At 30.8% G+C, this 10,745-nt stretch overlaps 1 protein-coding gene across 1 annotated transcript; it reads left to right on the top strand.

Moving 5' to 3' along the window:
* The first annotated feature begins 316 nt into the window (after positions 1-316).
* LOC110415234 (receptor-like protein EIX2) lies at positions 317-3,725 on the top strand. Its single transcript, XM_021426819.2, has one exon. The coding sequence runs from the start codon at positions 382-384 to the stop codon at positions 3,418-3,420; it is 3,039 nt and encodes a 1,012-aa protein (XP_021282494.1). The 5' UTR covers positions 317-381; the 3' UTR covers positions 3,421-3,725.
* The last annotated feature ends 7,020 nt before the right edge of the window (positions 3,726-10,745 follow it).

Raw genomic sequence — 10,745 nt, 5'->3', positions numbered from 1 at the left:
ACTTTTCTTGGCTTTTTTGAATCTTGTGATAAAACCAAGTGGGAAATCGAAGACCAATGAAGCAGGGCTAAACCGTCTTTGGCTTTGACATCTTTATGAATATTTTATTTCTTTGATATTATTTTCAATAAATAATTTTATGTTTGAAATCTAGCAAAGCACCAATAGTGAGCTATGACATATTTTTCCACTCCTGCAGTGCTCGAAAGGATCTTCAATGGACTCTACCAACTTTTTGTTCAACTTTGTACGCGTTACTTGTCGAATGTGTGAACTGGAAATCCTAGTTTTCGAGAGTTCCTAGGGATTAGTGTGGATAAACAATAGTAGTTTAAGCTACCAATATAAATTGGCCAATATCAACATGCAGTTTTGAGTTATATGAATGCAAACATGAGAGTTACAATTTTTATCATTGGGTTTCTTACTCTTGCAGCCACTGGCATTACCTTATGTGATGGAAAGTCCAGTGCGCTTTGTATTGAGAGTGAGAGACAAGCCCTTTTACAGTTCAAGCAAGATATCATTGATCGTTCAAACAGGCTATCTTCTTGGGCTGATCCTGGGGATTGTTGCAACTGGGTTGGAGTTTCCTGCGACAACTTGACAGGTCATGTCTACAAGTTGGACTTGAGGCCGTCTTCAATTTCTGATTATGCATCAGATGCTGAAATCGGAGTTTATTGGCGCTCAATGCTGAGAGGAAGAATAAATCCTTCTTTGCTCTTGTTGAAGCATCTAAGTCACCTAGACCTAAGTCTAAACAACTTTGGTGGCCTGCAGATTCCACAATTTCTTGGTTCAATGGAGAGTTTAACATATCTTGACCTCTCTAAAGCAGGATTTGGAGGGGCTCTTCCTCACCAACTTGGAAATCTCTCAAAGCTGCAGTATCTTAATCTCGGAGTTACTAGTTTTCGTTACCAGTTGGTTGAAGCTAGGAATCTTCAATGGCTTTCCGGTCTTTCTTCCTTGCAGTATCTTGATTTGAGCGGAGTGGACCTTAGCAAAGCAACTGATTGGCTGCAGGTAACCAACAAACTTCCTTCTTTGGTAGAGTTACATTTGTCAGCTTGCCTTCTTTATGACGATCCTTCACCAATCACTGTTAATTATACATCTCTTTCCACACTTGATCTTTCTAACAACTACATTTCTCCTTCTGTACCTATGTGGATTTTCAGTCTTGGTAGTCTTGTTTCCCTTGATCTGAGTACAAATTCTTTCGAAAGTCTTATTCCCAATAGCTTTCAAAACATGTCATCTCTCAAATTTCTTGATCTTTCCATAAACTCGTTCAATTCATCGATACCTGGTTGGTTGTTTAGTTTGAAACATCTTGAATTTCTCAGTCTTAGAGGTAACCTTCTGCAAGGCAAAATCCCGAGTGCCATTGGAAACCTGAGTTCCATCATTAGCCTTGATTTGTCAGGAAATCAGCTTGAAGGAATTCTACCGACTTCTGTGGAAAATCTTTTCAATTTGAGGCAACTTGATCTGTCTGATAACAAAATTGATCAGGAAACATCAGAAGTTTTGCAGAGCTTGTCTAGATGCTGTTCAGATGACTTGAGGTCACTGAATATGGCAAATAACAATCTCACAGGCCATTTATCTGATGAAGTTGGACAATTTAAAAGTCTATCTAACCTGTTGCTGTCTCAAAATTCCATTTCTGGTCCCATTCCAGCCTCCTTAGGAAACCTATCATCTTTAAAATATATTGATATTTCAGACAATCAATTAGATGGCAGCCTTCCTCAAAGTCTTGGACAACTCAAGAGTTTGGAATACTTAAACATTGCTTATAATCTGTTGGAAGGTGCTGTACCAGAAGTTGTCTTTTCTCATCTCACTAGACTGAGAGTTTTAAAGGCAACTCAAAACAAGTTGAAATTTGAAGCAAAGTCAAACTGGGTTCCTCCTTTTCAATGTCAAACTATTGAAATGGGGTACTGGTTTCTTGGCCCAAAATTTCCAACGTGGCTTCAATTTCAAAAGGACTTGTCTACTTTAGACATATCCAGTGCAGGAATTTCAGATGTTGTTCCCTCTTGGTTTTGGAACTTTACTTCTAAACTGGTGTCCCTGAATATTTCCCATAACCAGCTTGAAGGGGAGATCCCATATTTGTCAGTTCATAAATTGGTTGATTTGAGATCCAACCGGTTCACAGGTCCTTTGCCACGCGTGCTCCCTGATGTGGCTACCTTGTTTTTCTCTAACAATTCTTTTTCAGGATCCCTGTCACATTTTTTTTGCGATTACGAACTAGGAGAACCAAAATTGTTTCTCCTTCAACTCGAGACAAATCTTCTATCGGGAGATATTCCAGATTGTTGGGTGAAGTGGCGAGGCATCCGAGTCTTAAATATGGGAAACAATAACCTGACTGGGAAGATTCCAGACTCTTTGGGATCCTTGGGTTTTATGTTTCTAAATCTTCGGAATAATAAGCTGTCCGGAGAGCTACCATTGACCTTGCAAAATAATACTGACTTGTTTATGCTTGATGTTGGTGAAAATCAATTCAGTGGAAACATTCCAAAATGGATTGGTGAAAGTCTCCCAAATCTTGCGATTCTAAGTCTGCGTTCAAACTCTTTTGCTGGCCATATCCCTCAGGAACTTTGTCAGCTCAGTTCTCTTCAAATCTTAGACCTTGGGGATAACAAAATCTCGGGAGCCATACCAAAATGCTTTAAGGACTTGAGTGCCATGGCCACAAAACCAAATAACACTGATGCAGTCATTGACTTCTTCGTTGATGGGGAGTTCATAAGAAGTGAGTTGTTGGTGATGAAAGGAAGAGTGGACGAATACAGCACCACACTATCCCTTGTTACTACCATGGACCTGTCAAACAACAATCTCATCGGAGAGATCCCCAAAGAACTAGCAAGTCTTGCAGGGCTTCAGTCTTTGAATTTATCAGGAAATTCCTTCATAGGAAGGATACCTGACCACGTTGGCAACATGAGGTTATTAGAATCTCTTGATTTTTCCAGGAACCATCTGCATGGTTCAATCCCTGTAAGCTTCTCCAATTTGAATTTCTTGAGTCACTTGAACTTGTCTTACAACAATTTGACAGGAAGAATACCAACAAGCACCCAACTCCAAAGTTTTGACAAGTTCTCATACGTCGGCAACCAACTTTGCGGACCCCCTGTCACTGAAAACTGCAGCAGAAAAATTGAAACACCTAAGAATGTTACAAATGAAGATGGTCATGAAGAAGATGAGGGGTGGTTTGAAAAGTATTGGATTTATGCAAGTGTGGCGATCGGATATGTGGTGGGGTTTTGGGGTGTGGTAGCTCCTTTGTATTTCATCAAGTCTTGGGGATTGGCTTACTATGAAAAGGTGGACAGTATTGGCCGTAAGCTTTCCAAGTTATGGGTTAAGACTGGTACCTAATTGCACTTAATTGATAGTGTTGAGGGACCAGGGACGATGAGTTTTACGCCCCATGTTCCATTTAAATCCCAAGAACTTTTTCAAGAGCTCGAGAGTCCAGTGAGTCCATACACAGCATGGGAGCCAGCCCAACAGCAAAACTTTTTTAGCTGCTTTGTTGTATAAAGCAGTGTTATTATTTATGTTTTAGTCATTAACTTTTATTATTAGATAAAATATTTAAATAAGTTTTCTTATATTTTTTCTCCAGTTTTGTAATACGAATTTAAATAAAATTTGGGCTAGATATCGAGCTTTTGAGTTTATTCCATTGTGGGTTATTACGTTTAAAATTAATATACGTATTAGGTTTTTTGATTCCTATTTTTTATGGGTAAATTTTGTTTTATCAATAAAAATCTAAATAAAAAAGACACATACATATATATATATATATAATAATCTATTCGTGCTATTTAATTCATTTTAAATAAAAGTTAATAAAAAGTAAAAAGTAAATAAAATTTTAAAAAATAGAACAAAGAAACTAAAATCACTATCATATTGATGAAAAAAATTATGAATCACAAACTCTGATAATGTCGACTAACAATATAGTTTCACATTAACCTATAAAAAATATAAAATTAATTATTAATGCACTAAAATCTTTCATTATAAAAAAATTATATATTAATCAAATAAGGGAAATCAAGAATCATGGATAAATCAATAAATAACCATTAATTAAGCATAACAATTACAAAAATTATTTAAAAATATTTTATTGTCATCTATTACCAATATAGAAGTACAAAACCTATACATTGAACAAACACTACATTATTTTATCACTTCTCATACAAAATTCCATATCAAAGTGATTTAATTTTTTCTTTTTTCCCCTAAAAATTTATTTCAAATCATTAATTTATAAAACATAAAATGATTAAATATAGTGGTTAGTAGAAAGTTAAAAAAATAGCTTAGATCCAATAAAATAGAGAGCAATGAATCATTATGGCCCTACTTTTGTTATTATTATTTTCATTGCAATCATGCCACTTTTATTGTTTTTTTAATAATAATCATTTCTTGTTAGACAAATACAATATTTCAATTCAGAATATATAATATTATTTACATATTAATCAAATTCATACCAGTTAGAAATTGTTGTAGTGGGTAAAGACCATGTTTGAATGATTTCCATGTTAAATTTCAGTCTCTAGAAACCCTAATTAGCATGGACATAACCAGATTCCTCGCTTCATAAATTGTTAAAGTTGCGTAGTTATTGCCTCCCAATTCTTCTATGGGTGGTTATGCATGTGGGGGGATGAATCATCATTGAACTCTATCCTTTTCATACATCTTTGGTTGCAGAGCAAAATTTTCTATGACAAAACTCTTTTGGGGGCAAATATAAAGCCCAGTAGTAATAAAATTTAATAAAAATTTTAAAATAAAATCGCTTCTCTAATGAAAGGATAAACCTAATAGATTTGAAGCTTATGAGAGTAAATTTAACTTCATCAACAATACATGTTGCCACTACATAAAGGTTTTCGATTCCATAATTAATGAATGAACTGTTTAATTTTGTTGTAAATCAACTTCTCTAAATTAATATGAAGATTTTTTTTGAGTGATTTATATATTCAAGTTTGCAGCAGTAGGTTGAGGATTAAAATATTGTACGTTGAAGAGGTTATTTAAGCTAGTTGGTGGATTTAGAAGTGTGGGAATCTTGAAACGATATGACTGGAAATTTCCCCGTAGCCTTAACCCGTGACCCTGAAACTTAGTCAATAGAATCTGTGGACTTGACTTTCTTTTTCACTTTCTTTCCTGTTCGTTCCCCTCTACTTATGACATTCGACAGCTGGAAAGCATTTATGACCACCAATTATTCCACTCGACTTGGACATTTATTTGGAAAAAACAATGCAATTTGAAAAGCATTTATGATCACCAATTGTTCCACTTGACTTGGACGCTTTTGTGGTAAATAATTAAAATTCAAGAGGTGTTGGAAAAGAAGTAGCACTAGAAAGCCACATAAATTGATTGCTAATATCAGCATCTTGTTCGACTTATTATTCGTTTGTTGCATGACCATGAATGCAAACAATTTTTTTTCCTTGAATTTCTTACCATTGCAATGATTATTAGCACTAGCTTCTCTTATGAGAATTGCAATATGCTCTGCATCAAAAGTGAGAAAAAAGCCTTTTAAAATTCAAACAGGATCTCCATTCCGATTGGTTATTTTCTTGGGGTGATAGTGACAATTGTTGACTGAGTCAAAATATTTGAAAAGTCTCTATATTAGAATATTTTGTTTAATTTAATTTTTTTACTCAAAATTACAATAGTTTAGTTTTTCAATTTTAAAAATTATTTCAAGTCAGTCCTTTCTCTAATAGTATATAATTTGACCATTAAAAAAGATGGCGTCAACCCTGACATGTTATGTGGTGTTGGCATGTTAATGTGATAGTGTCACATGATACTAGTATAATGACGTGGCATTGATATGCTAACGTGTAGCTGTCACGTGGCAAAATAAAAAATATTTTAAAAAATTTTTGTGTCACATCATATGAACTAAATTAAATAAAAATATATAATACAGAAACTAAATTGCACAAAATTAAGATATTGAGAGACTAAATAAAAATAAATAAAAAAATATAAATATTTAAGTAAATCATAGATATACTTATTAATAAACTAATTATTTAAGTGTAAAAGATTTATGGTGTTAAAAAATATATAAATATTTTTTACTTGCTTATTTGATTTTAGAATATGTATATTAATTTATCTTCTTTGTAAAAATTAAGTTTGAATTCTCCTTCTATAAAAAAAATTCAAAAAAAAAATTTATACTTAAAGTCAAATTTAGATGAATAACTTGCATTATGTTAGAATAAAATAGTATAAAAAGACTAAATAAATTCTTTTTTTCTTTTATTTGTAATAGTATAAAAATTTAAAATTTATTTGACGTAGTTTTTAACTTGAGTTGAATTCAAATTAGCAAAATAGGTTGATTTAATTACAACTTTCACAATTCACAAACACTCATTCTTTTGGAATTATTCCACCCTTACTCAGTTTACTTTTTATTTAAATTTACTCAAAGTTTCTTATAAAATGATTTTATTTAAGTTTAAATACCACAATCAAATTTTGCTAAATTTAAATTTAAATTATTAATTTGGATCTACAAAAAATTTGTAAATACTAAATAAAATGGTACAAATATTTACAATTATATTTAACTTTATCAGTCATAAATATAATTTTTAATCTAGAAAATTTAATTTAAAAATATAACATGAAATATTAAACAAAATAAAAACATAAAAAATAAATAAAAAATTGAAGGAGTGAAGTAACTTAGATTCTATGGATATAATAAGAGATTTGTCATGCTCAAATTAAACAAGTCTAAATGAGAAATTATTTTTATAATTATCACTAACTCCATGTCTTCGTTTTTCATATTTTAAAAGAAAAAACTAAATTAACTTATTTTGTTAATTTAAGTGTAGTTCAAGTTAAAAACTAAATCAAATAAATTTCAAATTTGTATACTATTATAAATAGAAGCAAAAAAGAATTTATTTTGTATTTTTATATTATTTTATTCCAACATGATGCCGTTATGAGAAAAGATTAAATTGAAGCAATTCTCAAAATTGAGAAACTAAATTGTTGTCATTTAGAGTAGCTAAACTAAATTAACCAAAATATCCTAGTACAGGGACTTTCCATGTATGTTGATTGAAACCTGTGACAATTTAACAGGTTTTGTCATCTACTAGCAACTGAGGAATCTAGTTACCTAACGCAAACTGATGTTGATCAATTTGAAGCTTGCTAGAGCATGCGGCTTCAAGGAAAATTAAATCCCTTTTTGCTGAACTTGAAGCATTTAAGCTACCTAGACCTAAGCAACAACAAATTTGATTAAATGGACAAATCCCTCTAAGTTTCTCCAATTTGAATTTCTTGAATCACTTGAACTTATCCTACAATTGCTTGATCGAAAAAATTCCATTAGGTACCCTGTTAGAAATGTTACAGAATAAGAATATGATAAGAAGTAGAGTACGATTTTGAAAGCATGAATAAAACACTTTCCTTAAGGTATTTTTTCAACCTTCAAGATATAATAAAATCCTTAATACACTTATCAGAATAATGAAAATAATAGTGTAAAAACGTTGTTTATATAATAAATGAATGTGTGTGTCTTTTTAACGTAAACAGTCATTTCCTATTATAAGATGACTATTCAAAAGTTGTTTTTATTCATAGTACAATCGTTCATAAAAAAAATTATATTTAATAACCTTTCATAATACAACTATTAAAAAGTTATATTTAATAAGGTAATTATTTATAGTTCCTTAGTCACCACTTTTCCTTAATAAAACCAACATTAACAAACTATCTAACAATCTCTCACTAGTTTGAAATGTTGGTTTTTTCTATAAAATATATATATCTATATATATTATTTCTACTTTTTACACAAACAAATATTACACACACAATTAGAAGGCACCTCTCGATTTAAACCATCAATTAGTGAATGCATCTCACAACTCTAACGAAATAGATAATGTTCGTAGATTAAACCTTGAGTCCTAGTGTTAGAATTGAAGATACATCACCCATAATATTTATTTATATTTTTGTAAATCGTTGTTCACTTTTAGCACTATAATGGTCATGTGCTTATCTTATTCATAATAAACATTTACAAGAGAATCCCCCCAATTCTTCTTGTTGAAGCGGCACCATTCCTTATGTTTATGTAGATGGAATTTTCATTAATGTCTCCATTGCTCTAGACATTTTCTTTCCCTAATATAATATTCAAACTCTCTTAAGAGTATAAACCCAACCTCTATATGCAACGAACTGCACTATTTTCAAACAAGATTTTGAGAAATAGATTTCAATAGTGCATCATAGGCACATAACAATAACTTGTTTTTACTTATTGAACTTTGTAATTAGAGGCTATTAATTAAAAATTGGGTTCTTGCTATTGGTGTCTAACAGGAGTCCTAAACCCATTCCTTTTGTAGTATTACTTACCAAATCCCTTGGTAAACCTTTTGTTAGAGGATCTACCAAATTACTTACAAATTTAATATATGTTATGGTAATTACCCCACTAGAGATTAATTCTCTAATATAATCATATGTTAAACTAATATGTCTAGATTTTCCCTTATAGACATCACCATATGTTCTAGACATTGTAATAGCACTATCACTATATAAGGAAATGGTTGACATCGGTTGTGGCCACAACTTTATATCTAATAACAAATTTGTCAACTATTTCGCTTCTTTTCCTATTACAGCTAATGTTATAAACTCAGGCTCCATTATTAATGTAAGATGTAAGTTTGTTTCTTAGATGCCCAACTAATGGCATCACCTTTTAATGTAAAAATCCAACTTGAAGTGGATTTATTATCATTGGCACTAGTAATCCAATTTGCATTAGAGTATCCTTCTAATACTCATAGATATTTAAATAATGTAAGCAAAAATTGTTAGTTCTTTTAAGATATGTAAGAACTCTCCCAATGGCTTTCCAATGAATTTTACTAGGCCTATTTGTATATCTTGATAATTTCTAGATTGCAAATGCAATATTTAGCCTAGTGCAATGCATAGCATACATAATGCTTCCAATAACACTAGCATATTCAAGTTGTGCAATTACTTGGTTACCATTCTCATGCATTTTTATACTTGAGCCAGATGGAGTGCTAAATTTTTTTATATTGAGATGTTTAAATTTATTGATCAATTTCTCAATATAGTGACTTTGATTAATAACATACCCATTATTATGTTTTGTAACTTTAATACCCAAAATGGTATCAACCTCATTCAAATCCTTTATTTTAAATACAGAGGTTAAATATTTCTTTGTTTCATTATGCCAATTACGTTATTGCTAAATATTAACAAATAATCAACATAAAGACATATTATTACTCCATAATCTTTGGTATATTTTGAGTAAGCACACTCGTTAGTCCCATTATGTTTAAAACCATAAGACAATATGCATGAGTCAAATTTCTCATGCCATTGTTTAAAAGCTTACTTTAGCCTACAAAGTGATTTAATCAATTTACAAACTTTTCTTTCATTTCCAAGAAGCATAAAACATTCTAATTGTTCCATATATACTTCTTTCTTTAAATCACCATTTAAAAGGGTTGTTTTAACATCCATTTGATATATATGCAACTTATAAATTGAAGCAAGTACTATATGTGTTCTAATGGATGTTATTCTAGCTACTAAAATATATGTATCAAAATAGTCTATGCCTTCCTTTTGTTCGAAACCTTTTAGCAACAAATCTTAATTTAAAGGTTCATACAAAACCATTGATATTATATTTTCTTCTCCCATTTACATCCAATTGGTTTAGAACCTGAAGGTAAATCAACTAAGACCCATGTGTTATTAGACATTATTAAGTATATTTTGTCATTTACAACTTTTTTCAAAAAGTTACATCTTTTGAAAAGATTGCTTCACTAAAAGTTTTGAATCTTCATCTACACTTAATAGAATTGGTGTTTTATTTAATAAATTGGTTTTATCTCCTTCAACAAGAAAAACAATTGAATCTGGAGAAATATAATCAGAATCTAAATGTTTCTCTTTTCTCAATCTTTGACTCCTTCTTGGTTCAATAGAGTCATTAATTTCTTTTCTTTTTTCACCAACTATTGGAGTCATTTCAACTTGCTTTTCTTTTTCAAAATTAATAAAATTGCAAACAAATTTATTTTCAAAGAAATCAACATGTATAGATTCAACTATAATGTTAGAATTTAAGTTAAGTAATCTACGTGCTTTTGAATTTTATGCATAATCAACAAAAACACTTTTAATGCCCTTAAGTCCTAATTTTGTCTTATAAGAATCCATTACTTTATAATAAGCTATTCACCCCCACACTTTAAAATAATTCAAATTTAGTTTTTTTGCCATTATTCCATAATTCATATGGTGTCATAAGTAATTTCTTTAAAGAAACTCTATTATTTATATGACATGCTATCAAAAGTGCTTCTCTCTAAAGATTAAAAAGAGCCTTTGCATTTAACAACACATTATTTATCATATTTACCAACGTTCTATTTTTTCTTTCAACTAATCTATTATGTTGAGCTGCATATGGAGTTGTTCCCTGATGAATTATTTCATTCTTTTTACCAAATAGAGAAAATGAGTTAGGAAAATATTCTCCTCTTCTATCACTTAGAGGAATTTTAATCTTCTTT

This window comes from Theobroma umbraticum, unplaced genomic scaffold (genome assembly GCF_002168275.2).
Source record: "Theobroma umbraticum cultivar Fairchild unplaced genomic scaffold, ASM216827v3 scaffold_147.0, whole genome shotgun sequence".
Lineage (NCBI taxonomy): Eukaryota > Viridiplantae > Streptophyta > Magnoliopsida > Malvales > Malvaceae > Theobroma > Theobroma umbraticum.
The sequence above is the reverse complement of the archived record's forward strand: the minus strand, read 5'-3'. Positions and strand labels throughout refer to the sequence as shown.